Below are 19,336 nucleotides of genomic sequence, written 5' to 3' on the forward strand. Positions count from 1 at the left end.
CATCATTTCTGAAGGTACACCTGCACATGGCACTTCGGTCCATTTGGCCGAACCACCTTAAAAAGTTTCCTTTCGCTTCTTAACGGTGTGGTCATGAGGTAGAATGTTTACGTCTGGCTGGCTGGATCCCTCCGCCCTCTCACCTCGCCCGCCCGTGTAGCCCGGCCCTAAACGTGCCATTCGTCTCCCTTTCAATCGGCCCCCCCCGCCCTCGCCTTCTTCTTCTTCTGTGATCGGCATATAAAAGAGTATCTAGTGTGGGGTACGTATGGAAGCTGGAAGGGGGTTAGCCATCTGGCTGCAGCAACAACCCGATGCCCCATGCTAAGTATCTGACAGCATGTGAAAATCGGCTTACGACCATTTCAAATGGTATATGGAAAGAGACAAGGAGACGGCAGAAACTTGAACAGGATAACCAAAGACTTGGCCATTGCTGAAATGTTGGGTCAATCCGGAATCACAGAGACGCAGCGTGACCAGAAAAATAGTGTACAGTGGATCTATAAGAGATGCTAAAACAATTCGCCTCTTCTTTTGGGATGCAAAGCCACCATTTCTCAGGGTTAATCATGCTGGCAGCTCAAGCTCAAGTTTGTATCCCATCACAGCTGAGAGTGAAGTCACCTGCTGAGAGGTGAGTCTTTCCAGCAGCCATCGAGCCTTTCCCAGGCTCCGCTCTGTTCCCAGCGCCCCCCGCGGAGGGACTGGCGTCCGAGGGGACCGGTAACCCCTACACAGGCTTGCCTAGATGCCCCAGCCAGAGTCGTGGAAGGACAGCGAGGGGCCGGGGGCCTATTTGCCTCCCCGCTTTGAAGCTAATCCCCCGAGCACATTGTGTTTGACGGCACCCTACCTGGCTCGCCGGAGGGACAGAGATTTGGAGTCTCTGTGCCTGGTGCCTAGTCTATCCCTAAACATATTTTGAGACCTTCTGTGCTTTTCAAAGCAGGTGATGAATGTATGGCTATCAACAGAAAGCCGGATTCTGTTCTGGCTCTTGAGGGAAAGGCCACAATGGACACTATTTTAGTAGCCAAGTTTCTACCCTGCAGCTTTCTGGGGTGCTTTTGTTACATTGCTTCTGAAAAGGCTTTTGGGGAGAATTATAGTCGGATGCAAGTTATTTAATCCCTTGGAATTGGTTTGCAATGTAGCAAATGCCGTCAGCAAATGTACCTTTTGTCAACAGCAAAACTGTTTACGAAGTAGCAAAGTCTATCACATGCTGTCACTTGCAATGCAGCCACGGTTATCCCTTCAAAATAGCACTTCTTTCTTAAACACATAATGGATACAAATCAAATCTACAGTCTGAATGCAGAATGACAGTCTGATACATAAGCAAGCACATTTTTAGGCAACTCCGGAAGCAAAAACTGGTGCAGGACATATACTGGAGTTACTGTACGTGCCTGCTAAGTCTCCTAAACCAATAAGAATTGCAGAATAGAAAGGATCAGAGGTGAAATTGTGGATAAGAAATTGTTGAAAAAGATCCATTGTAAGAATAAGCAAAGGGAAAAAGACGGACGGGCAGGAGATGACAGAGAGCCGACCCATCGAGACGCCCGGCTGTGACATCACATGCTACCAGCATGCAGCGCAGCGGAGGATTCGGCGATTCTTAAAGGAGTCGTGTGATGCTTCGGAGGCAAGTCTGAGTAGGTTATGACACAGCTTGGTGCCAGAAATGCAGAGAAGTTTGGGGTGTTAGTGCACAGCAGGACTCCTGTTAGGCTGTCTTGACATGGATGTGTGCGCGGGACAGTGAGGTAATAATGGGCTTCTCCCAGAGCTCAGCGGGGGGAATATGAAATGTTTGGCAAGAAGGAGGGTTGTGGAGGACAATAAACCAGATGCCCTGTCTGTTCTCAGCAGGGGATGTCGGTGTGACCGTGAGAGGAGATCTGGAGCGCTTTCTTTGCAGCGACTTGACTACCAATGACCACGAAAATTATGGACAAATAGATATTATACACATTTATAACTAAATTATGAAACCCACAGTAATACAACTGTAAAATATTGTGATAACACCAATTAGTTGGCCAATAGTCAACTATTAAACTTATAATTTTTGGAATCCTAAATGAAATTAACTACATTGATTGCCAGTACAGAGCATATTATCTCTAATATCTGCCCTAAAAAGGAAAAAAGAATGACAGAAGTTGCATATTGGTTTCTAAAGGCACCACTGTTTCATCAAATGAACACCTTTCAAAATGTATTCTGAAAATGTGAATGTTACAATTTTATGACGGGTGGCTTGCTAATCCTGGTCTTTGAGTTTCGAATAAATATTGATTCTGACAATACGGATGACAGCATCACCTGAATAATCTACATATGGTGTATACGTTTCCTTCATTCCCTTTAATCAGAGAAACTGTCGCAAGTATTCATCCCTTCATCGTCATATATAGACAGGCCCTTCATCCCTTTCTGTTTTTATCTTTAAGACAAAAGGCTCCCTGATGTGCTGCTAACCTTTTGTAGCCTTCTGTCAACTGCACCCTCAATTCCCACTTTGATTGTGTACCTCTCCCACATGAGACGTGATAAAACTACACAAATACTTCAATTGAAAAGTGGCATGAATGCTTCAGTCTATAAATAAAAGGAATCTATTTAATGGTTGGGTGGGTGTATGAATTTCATTGTCTAAATTTTCAAGGATAGAATGAACATTTTCATCCTTAATCAGCAGCGATTTACATGCCTTGCAAAGTAATCCAAATTCAAATGAGAGTTTGTCATGCGTGCGAATGTGGTAAATACCAATGTTACACCCATTACAGCTGCATGCTGTGGTCATTCTGTTTCAAAACAGCCAATAAAAAATGCAATTGTTTCTATAATTGAAATGGGTGGAGAACTAACAGCCCATTTGATGAGTTTGTAAAAACAATTACATCTGACACACCACAAATGCTTGCGAAAAATAATGAACAATTGTTTGATCATTTCTTTTTTTTTGTTTAAACCTCAGATACTTTTGGAAACACAAAGGTTTTTTTCTATCTTGTGTACTAAATCTTTCTTAAATTTTATGAAAAGTGGTCCTATTTCATTAGGCCAAAACAAAAACTAAACCACATTCATCAGATGAATCCATTTTAAAGCAACACTATGTTGTCTATGGGATAGTGTCGACAGTTTCTGCAGCGTATCGGATTACATGGGATTTTGCAGACATTTTTAAGGCATATTGGAGGATTATGTGTCATTTCTAAACACAATTCATGTTTATCCTTAAACTTTTAGTCATTGTATTTGTTTTTGCAGTATAATTTGTGGGATATCAGACAACGAATCCATCGTTCAAGTTTGTTTTTACGTAAAAGCAGAACTAAGCCATACTCAAGCATGTCTTTCCAAAGGAAAAAAAATGCTGATTACGTGGCCTCCACAGTTAATACCCAAATCTGGAGTTTAATTGAATCCAGTACTCGGTGAAAGATGTCATCCTACCAGCAAGCGAGATCTAACTGGCTTGCGTAAATGCTTTCTCGACCTCTAATAGGAGAGGACAGATACAGCGATAGGGTCACAACACATCTGCGACACAGATTACCTTAAATATTCCGTTTTAGTTTGTGGCAGCCAACGTTATTGAGATGCGATAGAAGCTTAATCAAAAGCGTGTCCTTGATCATAAAGAATTAATTTGATGGAAATCAGATGGACGAATAAGATGATTCCATTTGGATGTCTGTCACTATGGTTGGCGCGGTGAGAGGAAATACTGCCTGATTGCCAAGGAATGCGGCAACAAGTTGGGTTTCAAAAAAAGAAGTAAACACAGACCTGCTGCTCATATTTTTTTCTGAGGGCGTCGAGTTGTAACGAGAACTCCTTGGATTGCTTTTCACGCAGAAACCTGGATTGCTGAAGGTCCTCCTCCACTTTCTCCATCTGTCGTCAATATAAGAAAAAAAGTGTCAAAATTCAACAAACCAAACCAAATTAAGCAAATCTAAGAGACTAATCAGTGGTTTGAGTCATTAATAATGGAATACTGAAAACAGTATGTGGGTCATATGTGTGTGTGTGTGTGTGTGTGTGTGTGGCTCTGGATGTGTGAAATCTTTTTTGACTGATCTGTCAAAAAGAAATTATAATTCAAAGCTTCCTTTAAAGTATTCACACAACAGAGAATGCCAGCTATTTCTGGATTTCTTTTTTTTCTACATCTCTAAGCCAAAGTGCATCACAACTGATTTGAAAATGGTGACAGTGTCATGTTTTGAAGTGGCAAAGGAGTAAGTTGCTCTCCAATGTCCCCTGGCATTTAACTCATTTGGCAATCATGCATATAGGAAGTTTAAATGGGACAAAATATGGTCATTTTGCCTATAAAAACACTTTTAAGGGGATTGTTATGTCAATGAATTCAGAAGAATTTGTTCCATATCATGTGGATCTACAAAAAAAGTGTTATTTATTGGATACGAATTTCACTGCATTATTTTCAATATTGTGTTCATTTGTACATCAATTTCAATCATCATCAATGGAAGCTGTTCTTAACAACTCATTTATAGAGTCATTGGCTGCCTTTTTGGCCAACAGACCTCTAATCGATTTGAGGTAAGAGTTCTACCAGAAATGTTAATTCACTGCCAAACGTCTCAGTTCAAAAGAATAGTGAAAACCACAGTTGAATTCACTGAAAGAGTGGACTGCAATGATATGACACTAGTATTGCAACATTGTACTAAATTACCTTTTATTTGTCAAAGCCATATGTGTGTTAAATAAACACATATTTCTCATTTGGTTTAATTTAACAGTAACTTTAACTGGAATTGCCAATAAACAGCTTGGACAGAATGTCACTCATTGTAAGTGAGTGTGGATTGCTGTCTTATATTTATAATAATTGTCTCATTATTTCCAATTAAATTAGTTCCAGTCACGCACCTGATGATCTCAGTTATTTACATTGGAAAGGTGTGTACGTATTACTTCTCTTCACTTGTACCACCACAATAACTAAAAATAAATAAAAAGCATCTGGACTCATTAGTATTTAACAAGGCTCATCTCCCACACATGAAGCCATTCGAAATTTTCATGACCAGTGAGAACATGATAAAATGCAAATTTAAAAGAAACATGCCGGTAGCCAAAAAGGCTTCCTGGACAGCTTTGGGAGGTTAAAAACTGAATCGATACGCCTAAATAACGGCAGCTCACACAATTTGGAGGGCAAATTAGTGTAGCTGTTATTATAAGGACACCCTGTTCTTTGTCACACCCTTGGCACCTGTTTTTTTAGCATAACATGCTTCATTGTTTAAAAGAAATATGTACGTAAAGAACAGATCTACAATTATGTAATTATTGTGGAATTCCTTTGTGAAAAGTCAGTGGGGGTGATAGACATCCCATCAATTTGAATAGGGAGGAGCTGGCAGCCAATGATTGCAAACAGCTCTTAAGTTCGTCAATAGCGAGTGTACATGGATAATAACAAATATGATTTAATAAAGTGGATGAACAGAAGAATAAAAAGGGTGAAGAATAAACAAAAACATTTTTAGGACAGTCAGAGTGGCGCCTTCCCTACATCTGCAGTCAGGCTGTGCTTTCACCACTACAAAACAAGAATGGGAAAAGTGTGCAAATCTGCATTGTTTTGGTTAAACCCTTTCAAATGGGCCTGCTCGTTCCGCTGTAATCACAACAAGGAGGTTAAATGCGCGTGAATGTAAATGTATTTGCAAACGTAAATCGATATGCATGAATGTCAGGGACTGGTCAGGGCATAAGGATAATAATAAACAGGTGCATGTATTGCGTTGCATTTAAACTATTGTTGCTTTTGTCTGACCTGGAGCTTGAGTTGGGCCTCAGCCTTCTCGGAGCTGAGCTTCACCTGCCTCCGGAATTGCTCTAGTGCTGCGTCAGCCTGTTGGAGGTGTACCCTGTGACTCTCTTGGGTTTTGTCCTGCTGATTCTCCATATCTCTGTGATAGAGAAAGAAAGAGATCAAAATGAAGTGACTGAAAAAGTAAAAGGCATGCTGCTGCTGTTTATGATGAACTTGTTGCTTTGGGAGCATTTAGTTTTCTAGCAACTCACGCAAACAAAACAGATTTTTCATATTTAGCAATGAAAGCTTGGTTGCATTGTTGGTTGTGTTCTTTGTTTGCTAGGGTAAGCTTTCCGGAGGCAACATTTATGAGACGAGAGTTATTTACGAGCACATGCAGACTAAGGATTTTAATAGCACTCCTTCTGCTCCCAACGATGAAGTCAAGGTAAAGTAGATTTAATTTTGTCTTGGATAATAAAATTGTCTAGGTTTTTAAGTGCTTGTGGAATTTTGGACTTGCTTAACACATCAGGGACTGTTTGGCCAAATCTCAATAAAGTGTTCAGGCCCATTTAATTTAATAATTAGAATCTATATCGTTCCAAGTTTTCTCAATAACGTGTAAAACTGCAGCTTAAAGTTGGGTAAACAGTATTCTGGGGAATTTATGCTATATCACCACCAAATTATCTATTTTTCCCTTCTCAAATAGGCATTTGCTTTTATTTAAAGCAAAATAAGCACCTGAATATATGCTCTATTGACATGTGTGTGTGTGTGTGTGTGTGTGTGTGTGTGTGTGTGTAGGTGTGTGTGTGTGTCTAGCACACAGATATAGCGCACTGGCATTGTCAGAAAATGTCAGGTCATATACTTGGCAACACTGAGACGACTGACAGGAATAGTGAGAGCTGTCAGTGCCGAAGCAGCAGATGGCAACATCCTATACAACAGTGGCGAACAGTTGTCAAGTCTCCAGGTGGGGTGTGGAGAGTGGATGCAATGAGCGCAAGAAAAAAAATCATATTTTTCTAAAATACATTTAAGAGTCCACCCATGCTAATAATTGAATTAAGACAATAATGTGTCCTGATGGTTTTAACTTTTATTTTTTGTATTGACCAAAACTCACATTAGTAAATCAGGCTATTTTACTATTAAAAATGATGTCAATTCAGTAATTGATTTTAATTGAAAAAAGAACAATTTAATTTTAATATAATAAAACATAATTTAAAGAAGCTAATTTACCTTATGAGCTGTCAATGGCTTTTAAATGGTTTGGACATTGGACATTGGTCAATGACTATAAATAACGATTGGATCTACAGTGTAAATTCAGCTGGTATTGTCTGCACCATTTTAATGAATATATTCAAAAATGTAAATAATTAATTTTTCCCTCAAGGCAGAAAAGCATGAGGGAGAACATTTTGGAGGGGGCCAGCGGCTGTTACTTCAAACCAATTACAACAAAAACACAAAGGGGGCAAGGGAGCGCTTTAGATACTGTACGGCACATTAATCTGTGTTTAACAGACTATCAAATGTACGTGTGTATGTGTGTTTCAATGTGTAAGGTTCATAAAGGAAGGAGCACATAAAGGAATGAGGGCAGAGGATTTAAAAAAGAATATGGAAGCTTTTGCGTCTCTTTATAGAGTTCAGTCTCTTTGTAATTTTGGTCTCTCTCATGTCAGACATCAAACGACAAAGAAATTGTTTTTTTTTTCTACTTCCCTTCCCCAATTTTGTGTACTCTGTAATTATTAATCAATGCATGCGCAGACTCAAAAAGACACAAAGGATCAGCCGAGAGATTACCAAAGATATTCTTCGTATGACTTTCGAGAAAACGCTCAAGACTTACAACTTAGCTCGAGGAATGACTAAATAAAACCTGGTACGCCTAGACGTTATCTCTGAGGCTATCCGGAGAAGAAGAAAAAAATCCCCCCGCAACAAACATCAAAACTGTCTGACACACTGAAACATATTATAGTCCAAAGCTGAAGAGCCCGTGACCACATGGAACCGACAGCAATTCCTGGGAAAATAACTGTATTTCTCTGTGAGTGTGTGTGGTCATAAGGGTGGTAGACAGCGTGTCACCGTCAATAACAGAGCAATGAGGCCGAGATGAGAGGACAGAGAAAGAAAAAAACTTCGGGAGGCCTGGCAGCAAGACACACACACAGGGAAAGAAAGAGCTAGGGTGCCAGCGCTGGGCTTTAAATGGATCCCTGGTCAGGAAAGTGGAAGGAGACGATGCTCAAATTAAAGATGTGCTATTGCGAAAAAGGAAGTCTTCTCATCCTTAAATTCTAAATGGCTATTTCTCAGGCAGGAAGAGAGGGCGGTGGAGGACAAGCGGCAGGCCAAGCAGTCTAAACCACTAGCATGGCAGACAGGAAAGGGCATGGGGATTACAGCCTTTTCCCAATGGAGGTGGCCACGCATAACATGCTCAATATAGCACACGTACTATAAATAAACCTGGCAATGTTAATCCAGCAAGAAAGAGCAAGTTGTTGTTTTGTTGCTGGTTGGTTAGACCACTTTTCCCTAACATTTACTAGAGAAATTAGGTTTTGGTGTGGGTTTGACACTTCTTCACGTCTATTCTGGTTTTGGTACAACCTTGAAGAGTGGATTTACGCAGCATAATTAAATTATTCACTCATTCTCTAGTGCACCTCTTTGTCAAAATGGATTGGATGTCCATTGTTGTAAATGCACTAAAACCTGAGTGCCACAGAGAGAATGATAAAATGATAAAGCATTGTAAATCAGTAGGCTATTTGCAACCAATACCCGACCTAAACTGTCAAACTGTTCAGTGGCACTTCATTCGTGTGGGACATACAAAAAACAATTCAAAGGGGTGGAAAAAAAATCAATTTCAAAGAAATCCTGTTATTTATTTAATTTCTTGAGTGGCAATTTACATGCTGTCTAACTGGTGTGGTATGATGTAACACCATGTCACCCCACCTTTGCAACTAGCAAGAACAAGTCATGACAAACTGAATGGAACTCAGTGGGGAAATTGTTTTCAATAAATGTTAAACTTTAGAAGTTTTAGAAGGGTACAAATCTCCTGCCATTTTTATGGGTACTCTTCTAAATCCGGATACTAAATTATGGAGAAAAGTTCATGAGTTTGAGGCGTTGTTAGAAATGGCACATTACCATTACACCAAAAAGCATTCTTAAGTATGAATGCCTTTGTTCTATTGTTGTGTTTAAAAAAAAATCATTTGTGCATCTGTGAATTCATCCAATTGGAATCATAACGAACCCACAAAAACTTGAAAGGCGCCCGGGAAGAGGAAAAAAGAGAAAATAGAAAACTGAAATATTCCACATCATCTGAAGAAGAACACAAACCAGGCTTGTTTTTCATCCCCTGAGAAACAGATTGAGGGGAAAAAAGATGACACAAAATCCCACAGAAGTGTCCACATTACACAAAGACAGAGCAAAAGAAACGACCATGTTTCTAAACCTTTGAAATTTACCACTGTCAATGGCAGTCAATGAGTTAATTCAAGTATCCAGTTGTAGTATTTGTTAAGTCCCTGCTATTGAACTGTTATGTAACCCACCCCCAAACAAGACCTGTCATTATCAGTTTCAATGGGTGTGAAATATTGAGTCAACTGAGGCTTTTCCTCTTCTCCAATATTCTAGATCAATAACTCCACCCGCTCCTGCAGCTAAGCGAGCCTTCTAAACCTCAGTTAACTAACCCGGGTCCCTCAGTGGCCCACCATCATCTACACCTTGATGCCTGCCTTTCCTTCCCTCCATCAGCACTGTCATGGGAAGGCAATGCTGGGGAAGATAAGACAACTTCAAAAACCTGTATCACATATGCACACATGCATGTGTGCATCGTAAGAAGCTTCATGCATGAAGCACCTTCAATTCTACGAGAACCGTGGCATGCATGACCAAGCGATAACTTAACAGTCAAATTGGCTATTTAGCAGTTCAAAGGATGAGCTCCATCAGGAGTCCAAGCTTGAGGACCTTTGCGTGTTTAAAAAAAAACACTTCTATTAAATATTTATTTTGCTTACACACGTCTCGACAGTGTTTAATTTCTAATGTGAATTCGTTGTTGTTGGCGTGGTAAGATAACACTGACCAAAAACTTGAGGCTTGAGTGCTTATTGCATTTCAAAGCGGGATGATGAGGTTGTTTTTTATTTTCTGAAACCAAAAAGCTAAAAGTTTCAGATGATCATTTAGGAATACTAAGAAACAAAGAACAAAAGAAAGACTTAAACACACTCATGATCTGATTTACACAGTTGCAGGGATTCTAGTATTGTGCTTTTTGTGTTTGTTTATTTTTCTTTGTATATACACACATATATGTATACAAATATAAATATACATACACACATGTTGTACACACACACACATATATATATATATATATATATATATATATATATATATATATATATATATATATATATATATATATATATATATATATATATATATATATATATATATATATATATATATATATATATATATATAAAGATCATCAAATCATGAGTTGTTTAATTGCATCCAACGTCCTTCCATCTTTAAACAAAAATGCGTGCCATGTAGTTTTGACTTTGAAGTCCTTCTTGATTGCCTATCGTTGTTGCCTTAGCAGCAGGCAGGTAAGTAGCAGACATCAGACCGCTTAAAGAGCGTGTGCGCAGCAAGCCTGGGGTCTTAATTAGACAGCAGCCTGATGGGCCATTTTCTCAGCGTTTAATGGCCAAACGAGGTAGAGATTTGACTTCTCACTCATACTAACGGCGAGCGTCATTAAAACGCCGCTGGATGTGCTCACTGCTTTTAAAGGCTTTGTTGCTGGGCGGACTTGGAAGAACGCAATTTTAAACATTATAAGAAGCATTCAACAATGACTTGCATTAGTTCACTCTGCATGTGAGAGCTCACTTGGGTTTATTGCACATCCAATAGTAGAAACATTTGGAGAAAGAATTGGGCTGAGACACAAAGCGCTTCCACCCACTGATGAGCATCCAAGAAAGTAAACGGAGCCCCGCACAAACTAAATCTCTTTTCTCCTCTGACTTGCTCGAGAGCCAAACAGTTTTAAATCTCTCAAGGGGAATCATAACGCATCATGAGTGGACAGCGCACGATTTAGAGTGGGCCTGAGTTTGTAGAATGGACTTAGCCTGAGATCCGCATTTACCCACAGAACTGTAATATGCTTGTAAAGTTTGCTTCATGTTCCGCTTTGTATTAAAAGTGCTGTTGGCTGAGAGGGGAATGTTGTGCTATTGTACAGCTAAATGGCAAAGAGAAAACGAGAGAGAAAGAACATAGAATTCTGAGGGTCAGAAGACTATGAATCTAACCTTATTGTCCACAATATGTTGGACTATCAAGCACTGCTCAAATAATGATAAGAAAAGGGTAGAACCCCCCCCCCCCCCCCCCCCGTGCAATTTACATGATCAATAATACCTCAAATCTGTAATATTTTGTGGTCAGTACAGATTTGCAAGGGACTTTAAAAACTATAAGGCCCTGTTGTACTCACATGACATTTCAAAAGCCATCAGAGGGAAGAGTGGAAGGGCTAAAGTTATTTTATGAGAAAATCAATTGTTATTTAACTTTTCAGAAAAATATATACGGGCACATTGTTTAGGAAAAAGGGATCCATCGTGACCGATACGTCTATTTGGCTAATATTAGTTTTGTCTGTGGTTGTTGTTAACATGCTGATGGACTCTTTGAAATTGAGTAAAGTCTTAAGAAAAGTGGATCACACAAAAAGTACTAGTTCTGTACCTGAGTGCACCCTCCAGTTTGGCAATCTTCTTCTTAGCCTCTGTTTTGTCTTTCTCTGCCTCACTGTGCAGTGCCAGAACCTGAAAAGAGAACAAAAGTTAAGGGAAAGGAAGGTAAGGTTATGTGAAGTGCCTTCAAACAAGATGCACATGTCCTCGCAACAAAACTTAAGATAAAGAAAGGTAAGCTATGTGAAGTGCCTTCAAACAAGATGCATGTGACCTCGCGCACACGGTCGCCTGCCATCCTTGGAGAGCCCCATCAAAAGTAGCATTTGAGCCTGTCGGGGCCTCTCAGTATATGGCTGCCATATGAGCGAGCCCCTTTTTATGTCCACCAACTGCCCCTGTGACCACTGTGGAAATACATGACAGACTCCACACCGGTTGTTAGCATGTGGCCTTGACTATTGGAAAATCATCAATAAGACATGGCTGGCTTTCATCTCCAGAGAGTTCAATTAAACTCCGCTTGAATTAAGTGTGCGGGGGTCCGCTAAGTTCTTGCAGGTGGATCGGCCAATGGGAGGAGGGAGTGCGGGCTATAGCATACTTTGAAGATGACCCAGGTGCAGTCCAGTCTTTTTAAACCTGATCTTAACCCAAAAAGTCTGTTCATTAACAAAGGTTACTTCATGAAGGCTTTGAAGAGGTAAGGAAGTACGTTGCCTGCAATGAATTCATTGACTACCATTGACGGTGACAGACGTCCAATGCATTTACTCAGTCATGTCAAATCATGTTTCAATCACATCGATGGTGACCGACATCAGACATTCAATCCATTTTGACTGGGAGTCCCTGACTCAATGGATTTGACATAGGTTTGCGCAATGTGGAGTTTAGTGGATGAGTATTCCTGCACCTTTTTGTCATAGTTTATCTGCAACTCGTCTTTTTCCTGCTGGAACTTCAGATCCTGCTCCTAAACAGAGGCAGAGAAGAGTGTAATACGTAATCAGTCAAAAATGTAATGAGACAGATTATTTAGTGTCTCTTTCTTACCCGTACTTGCGTCTGCCTCTGATGTTCATTGACCAGGAGCTGCCGTTTGAGCTGAGCATTAGATTTCTCAAAGTCCTCTATTGCCTCAGAGGCCTGGAAGAGAGAAAATATTTTCAGGTGAGCTTGATTTAGTAAATTCTGGATTCAGACCAAAATTAAAGTTAAAGCAAGTACAGTTATTATCTTGGAAGAACTGTTTATTCTCATCAAATGCATGTATTTCTTCTGTAAGACTATAATACACAATTAACAACAGTCAATCAGAAATAAAAGCAAGACAATCATTCATTTTCCGATCTGCTTATCATCACAAAGGTCGCAAGCGGTGCTGGAGCCTATCCCAGCTAACTGCAGCAATTTAGAGTGTTCAACTATACTGATGTGGGAGGAAACCAGAGTACCCGGAGAAAACCCATGCAAGTCCTGGGAGAACAATGAGGCCAACGTGCTAACCACTCATCCACCGGACAGCAAGACAGTTAAAAAGAAAACAGCATAAAAAAAAATTAAAAGAATGTTCAGCTTTACCTTTGCTGCAGCCAATGCATGCTCCTGCTGCAATTGGTTGACCTCAGCCTCATGTTTGGCTTGTAACCTCTTCAAGTTCTCCTGAAATAAAATACCCTGTTCGTCCTTCTGGAGGACAGTCATTCTGAAAATATAGTGTTTGTTTGTATCATTTTCTTTTCATCATTAATATTTTTGAAATAATTCAGTACCATTGACAACGATATACAGGCAAACCATTGTGACCTCTGATTCACAATGGTTTGGACATCTATTGGCGTCAATGATGAGTTCACATTCAAACCTTCTGTTGGCCTCCTTCAGTTCAGCAAGGCGACTCTCCAGCTGTGCCTTCTCTTGCATCACCTTCTGAAGTAACGCGTCGCCTTTCTCAACTCGGGCCCGCTCCCATTTCACTTGTTGCTCCAACTCGTGTGCCGTTTGCACCTATAGACCACACAAGTGGAAAGGAAGATATAATAACTTATACAAGTTCCACTTGATAAATTCTGGAGTACGAGTCTGTCAGCTGCTGCTGCGTTTTCGCTGTTTAGAAGCAAGTTTGAACTTGTGCCGTGGTCGACTTCAAATAAACTCTCTTTTGCACTGATTTTCTTCCAAGATATGTGAGTCATCAAAAGCAAAAAACATCTTCACTACACAAACTGTGCCAAAGGTTGAAGCAGCACCACAGCAGCATGGGAAAGATCTTATCGTGTGAAGCTGTGTTAGATGTTTTTTTTTTCTCCCTTCACTGTAAACGAAGAAGTGGAAAGTACAGTACAGTGTTTGTGAAGTGTATCATGGCTTTGAGCTTCAGAGTTTTGACTGCAAGCTATAGTTTCAGTAGTGTTTAAAATAGCAGTCGGCAGGGGGGGGGGCACTATTTTTGGGACAACCTTATAACATACTAGTAGCATGGCCGATTTGAAGTACATACAATAACATTGGATCTAGTAGTTGGCAACACGTAGAAAAAAAATTAAATTATGAATACATTTTGAATTTACATTAAATTAACCTGTTACAAATATGTCATGCAAATTTTAAATCCTGCCTATGTCCAAAATCTTATCTGAGAAAAAGTACATTAAAAAAATATCGGTATGTTAGATTGGAGCCTTTGAATATACAGCCCTCAGTCTGTGGAGTTAAAAAACGCATTAAAGTACAATGCATGCAGAGAGGCTATTACGGACTAAACGAAATGTTTTTTTCTTCTTCACGCTGTGTGTGATATGACAGCATGGAATGCAGTATTGAGGGGGCTAAGAAAAAGGCTAATGATGGGGATTTGATTAAAGATGGTGCATACTAGTGCACATGAACGATGACAGACGCTGACGATGACAGCGGGTGTGCGTGTAAAGATGGAGAGTGTTGCATGTAGAGCTCGTTTTTGTGTTGGCGGTTGCCTTGTGCTAAGAAAGGAACAAGAAAGAGGCCTGTGTTGTGCTGCCACATTCTGACACTTTGGCAGGAGATGAGAAGACGCACCTGCCCAAGCTCGACTGCTACACCTGGACACTCTGAGTGGGAGCAAAATTACATCCCTTAATTAAGTGTTCCTGATGTGAATTACTAGGTGCGATGTACAGGTTCTACATTATGACTCGTACCCTTTAAAGAGTCAAAAGGTAAGTCTTTGAAGATAGAATACAGAAAAAAGATGGCCATGGTAGAAAATCATATACAACTTGATGACAGGTGGCATCAGTCAATTACTCCCCTTGTGATACTTTGTCTGGTGCTGCTTACTCAGTATTTTCAACTCATTGCCTGCCATTTTCAGTGATAAACAACCATTTGGACCTCCGTGCATTGCAGCGAGATTAAACGTCAGTAGTTGCAAACTAATCGTGATCAGATATCGTATTATTCCTCCGCTTTACTTATAAAATATTAATTGTACAGTGTAAATATACACATCGACCCTAAATCTGGATACTATTCAGACTTACTTTCTGTACTAGTTCCACTAAACTCTGACAACCATCCCAGGAAATTGCAAGTTTTGCATCACTGTTTTTCCTGATTCATGTGTTCACGTCTTTGACATGTTGCGTATGGAAATTATCAAGAGATGGGCTGGCGCAACACCTTAAAAGATAGCGGCTAGTCTTTTATTTTCAAGCACCTACTCAGTCACTGTGCCTGTTGAGCCCGCTACATAGATAACATTCATACACATCAGTATGACCTCATATAATCAGTAGCAGTAGTAGTGGAGGAGGTAAAACTCAAATATAGTACATTATAAATGATTGCACAGCGTAATAATGTACATCTCAAAGCTTTTTGTTGAAAGGTATGAAAAAATTCATCCATAAAAAACTGTAGCCGCACTTTGGAAAAGTATTTGGGAAAATGCAAAATACTCCACAAGACGCGCTGTAAGATAAAGTTCACTTTGAACATTGTACATGAAGTGCATGCGTGCATGCAGCAGACCAGCTAATCTAAAATGACAGAGGCTTCTTTTCATCCTCAAAGGCCTCATCTGCCCTTAATTATTAAAAGAGGTTTCTTAACAGTGGCCCCACACTGTCCAGTGTTTGATGCTTTTCAAATGTGAGCTTGCTGACAGATCGAAGCGGAAATATGTGCATACGTGTGATCTAGGCTCACACAGGCCACCCGCTTGGCCTCTTTCTCGGATGACGACACTGACAACAATGCTATTTGTGGCACCATGTGGTGATTAGCCACATTAAAAAGAGCTATGCGTCATCTCCCACTATTTCAAATGCTTTTACTTGGCATTAAAGTGTAGCTCCGAGAGGTGCGTGCATTTGTAACAAAGAGGCACTAGGCCTTAGATTTGAGATGAGTGGCACTATGAACATACAATAGACGATATATTAAGAAATCCAAATATGTGAATAAAAAATGCCCCAAAAGGAAATGAAAATCTATAGTTGTTCAAAAGTAATAAAATGCAAAAACATTGGAATTTTAGATATACATTTACAGATTTAGAAATTTTTCAGCCCCCGCTTATTTGGTGCATCTCCCCAACTAGGATATTTTTTATAAAGGGTTTGATAATTGGCATAATAAAAGAAAATAGTGTATGTTATCCATTCAAGGATGAAGGTTTTTCATAGCAGAACGTGGAAGGCAACCAAACATGAAGCCTGAAAATGTGTTCCACTGTATAAATTAAGCCTGGCATTTTAATGTCTGCATTATTGTTTTGTGTTAGCATGACAACATGATCTGCTCACCGAGTGTTAGTATTGTAAGCCTCTTAAGATGCAATTGAACAATGGTAAAAACGCTTTTTCTACCTCACCTTCGCAACGACGACAAATATTGAATGAAAACAGGCTTTAAGCAATGTAATCGGATAACCTAACAAATCTTGTGCTTAGTCAGGATTGGGGTGTCAGAATCTAAACACACACGTTTGTATACTAACCGTGGCTTGTGAGCGAGCATTGTATTCTCCTTCCATCTTAGCCAGCCTCATCTTGGTGTTCTCTAGAAGCTCCTGGATGTTGTCAGTGTGCTGCTTCTGCAATTCAAACTTCTCCTTCTCCACTTCAGCCAAGGCAGCTTGAAGCTGTACAGAAGGAAACATAACAAAAATGTGAACAATTAACATTAATTTAGTAGTAATAGAGGAGTGCAAATGATTAAAAATGAGTCAACTACGAGTCGTGATGTTTATCATGAGTCTTATGCAATTTTGTTCTTTTTCCTTTAGGGCTTAAGGCTGGAGTAGCACATGCAAGCGCCTCTCCACTTTACCTTCTTCTCCCACTCATTTTTCAAGCAGTCGATGCTCTGATCTGTCATCTTCTTCAGCTCGGCAATCTGTTTGTCTTTGCTCTCGCGGGTGACCTGGGATTCCCTCAGCACACTTTGAACTGTGGCCAAGCACACGTGGAGAAAAAATAAAGTATAGCGGTCAGGATGCGCCTCGGGGTGTGCAAGAATAAGAACTTATGCAAAGGAGTAGTGAAAAACTGGATAATAAGCTTGAAAAAATACTATAGTATTTTATTTTTGATTGAGTATCGCAGCTGGAGAATGTCATTGCCAGGAATTGTATCTAATGGGAGGTTTCAACTGGGGTGTTCTTTGACAAAAAAGTAAACATCCTTGCTGTTAGCCCAGTTATCACATGACCCCCACTTTGCTCCATTTACCTTTCCGCTCCAGTTTATGAATCATCTCCTCAGATTCCTTTTGCTGTGCCCGATATCGACTTTTAAACTCGTCAATTTCCACGTTCCTTCGGTGCAGAATCTAAGAAGGGAGGTTTAGAGCAAATAACACCATTGATGAGTGAATGTGTGGAGATGCACATGGGATGGACAAGAACTTAAAAACATTCCTAACAAAACGTCCAATGTATTTTGATTAGGAAGAGCTAAACTGAACATCCCTCGCCATCAATGGCAGTAATAAATTAGGATTATTAAATAGCACACGAGTTCCACATCACCATTACACCATGTGTTGCTATTGGAATAAAATAACATGGTACTGAAGGCTTTTGCATAAAATGACGAGATACCTTTCTGGGAAAATAACCCATTGATGTCTGTGTTTTTTCCTTTTTGTGTTTTTTTATGCAAGAAACGTTAAAATATTGGTGCAATCGGACTCCAAAGGTTTTTGATGGTAATGAAAGGCCTTCATGTTCCATAAGCAATTCCTTAGGATGCTGCATGGAAATGAGCAAAACAAACAGCACCTGTGTTGAAGTGCGGCGTCCTAACTGCATATACATGATGCTGCCATCTGTATGCAGTTAGTCAATTAGATCACATAGAGGTGGCGGGGGTGTATATCAAAACCACAGCAAGGTGTCTAGGTCCAATATGAACATTTTTTTCCTGTTAAACGCATTTCCAATTTATTCATTAACACAATCAGTTGAGGCCACCAGATGTTTTTAGGACCAAAATGGCAGAAAATGTGTCTATTTTCAAAGTCAATAATGCCACAGGCACCCTCCTCCCCTTTTTTTTAAACTATCATTTTGTTCTATAACAGCACACTTAGCAGCCAATCCTGTCGTTCTTGGTGTAAAATGGATGTGAGTGATGAAAGGAACAGGGTGTGGCCAGTGCATAGTTCACAACACATTTAGGAATACCCTATTTCTACCCCTATTTGGAGAAAGCTAGTGAAAATGTAATTTTTCTAGGGCCATGTGAGGAAAGAGAATGACACAGTGACAGGGCCAGCAAGAGAGCACAGGACGTAGAAAAATGACGGCTTTTAGGGTGGCAATTTTCGGCTTGTTATTCCTTTTGATACCGCGACCAAGGTAGGCCTGGACTCAGTTGGGACCAAATGAACAAGGGAGTTAAGGTACTGAACACTAACCCAAAGGAATATCAAATAAATCAGTGGAAAAGTTCTTCAATTGAAATACAAGTAAAATCCTCATGAGATTTTACCTCCTTCTGTTTCAATTGAAAAATTAATTCCTTCATTTCACGAGTAGACAGACAACCATTCACACTCACACTCCTAGGGGCAATTTAGAGTGTCCAACCCGCCTATCATGCATGTTATTGGAATGTCCAGGAAACCGGAGTACCCAGAAAAAACTCACACATGCTTGGGGCGAGCCTGCAAATGGAAGAGCCTGGATTCAAACCCAGGACCGCAAAACTGTAAGGTCGACGCGCTAACCATTCATCTGCCAGAGCTCCAAAATGAAAAATTCCATTGAAAAATTCTCACAGAATGTAAGCTAGATTTAATTTTCTTGTGTGGGCCATATTCACTGATATTTTCATAATCTGCTGCAGACCAATAAAACTATGTCCAAACTAGTAGTTTGAACACCCCTGTATTATATCTATACAACACTTTGCAGAAAGAAGATCAAATACATACAATAAAGACCAACATTAATTGGCTTTCTTCACTTATGAGTAGGGAGTGTGACAATATCAGCCTATACATTTTCAAAATGGCACTAATTAAAACGAAACCTTTCATGATGCCCGTGGAGAGTGCGCCTTTAAATCACTTTGCTTTGAAGCCATTAGATGGAATACAGAGATGGATTCAGAAGAAATTCAATTGGACATAACTCACCATCTGTGTTTAATTAAAGAGTGGGAGGGAGACGGTAGCTGTCATTTTGTCTCGTGGAGCACAAAGCAACGGGCATCTAAAAAGGCAGAAG

General features: G+C 39.9%; 1 protein-coding gene and 1 long non-coding RNA gene across 6 annotated transcripts in view; one reads left to right on the forward strand and one right to left on the reverse strand.

The window, feature by feature from the left end:
* The window catches only part of cep112 (centrosomal protein 112), a 69,676-nt gene that overhangs the window by 37,283 nt on the left and 13,057 nt on the right, over positions 1-19,336 (reverse strand). For all 5 annotated transcript variants that reach the window (XM_077735124.1, XM_077735123.1, XM_077735121.1 and 2 more), the window contains 10 exons: positions 17,334-17,433; positions 16,933-17,051; positions 16,601-16,744; positions 13,484-13,626; positions 13,201-13,324; positions 12,673-12,765; positions 12,533-12,592; positions 11,669-11,748; positions 5,843-5,978; positions 3,814-3,921 (listed from right to left, as the gene is read on the reverse strand). In XM_077735124.1, the coding sequence (XP_077591250.1) occupies positions 3,814-3,921; positions 5,843-5,978; positions 11,669-11,748; positions 12,533-12,592; positions 12,673-12,765; positions 13,201-13,324; positions 13,484-13,626; positions 16,601-16,744; positions 16,933-17,051; positions 17,334-17,433 (1,107 nt within the window). The remainder of the gene's footprint in view (positions 1-3,813; positions 3,922-5,842; positions 5,979-11,668; positions 11,749-12,532; positions 12,593-12,672; positions 12,766-13,200; positions 13,325-13,483; positions 13,627-16,600; positions 16,745-16,932; positions 17,052-17,333; positions 17,434-19,336) is intronic.
* LOC144208996 (uncharacterized) lies at positions 26-6,798 on the forward strand. The gene is made up of 3 exons (XR_013328956.1): positions 26-637; positions 6,168-6,272; positions 6,653-6,798. It is a non-coding gene; the product is annotated as an uncharacterized LOC144208996 (long non-coding RNA).

This window comes from Stigmatopora nigra, chromosome 15 (genome assembly GCF_051989575.1).
Source record: "Stigmatopora nigra isolate UIUO_SnigA chromosome 15, RoL_Snig_1.1, whole genome shotgun sequence".
NCBI classification, from domain to species: Eukaryota; Metazoa; Chordata; class Actinopteri; order Syngnathiformes; family Syngnathidae; genus Stigmatopora; species Stigmatopora nigra.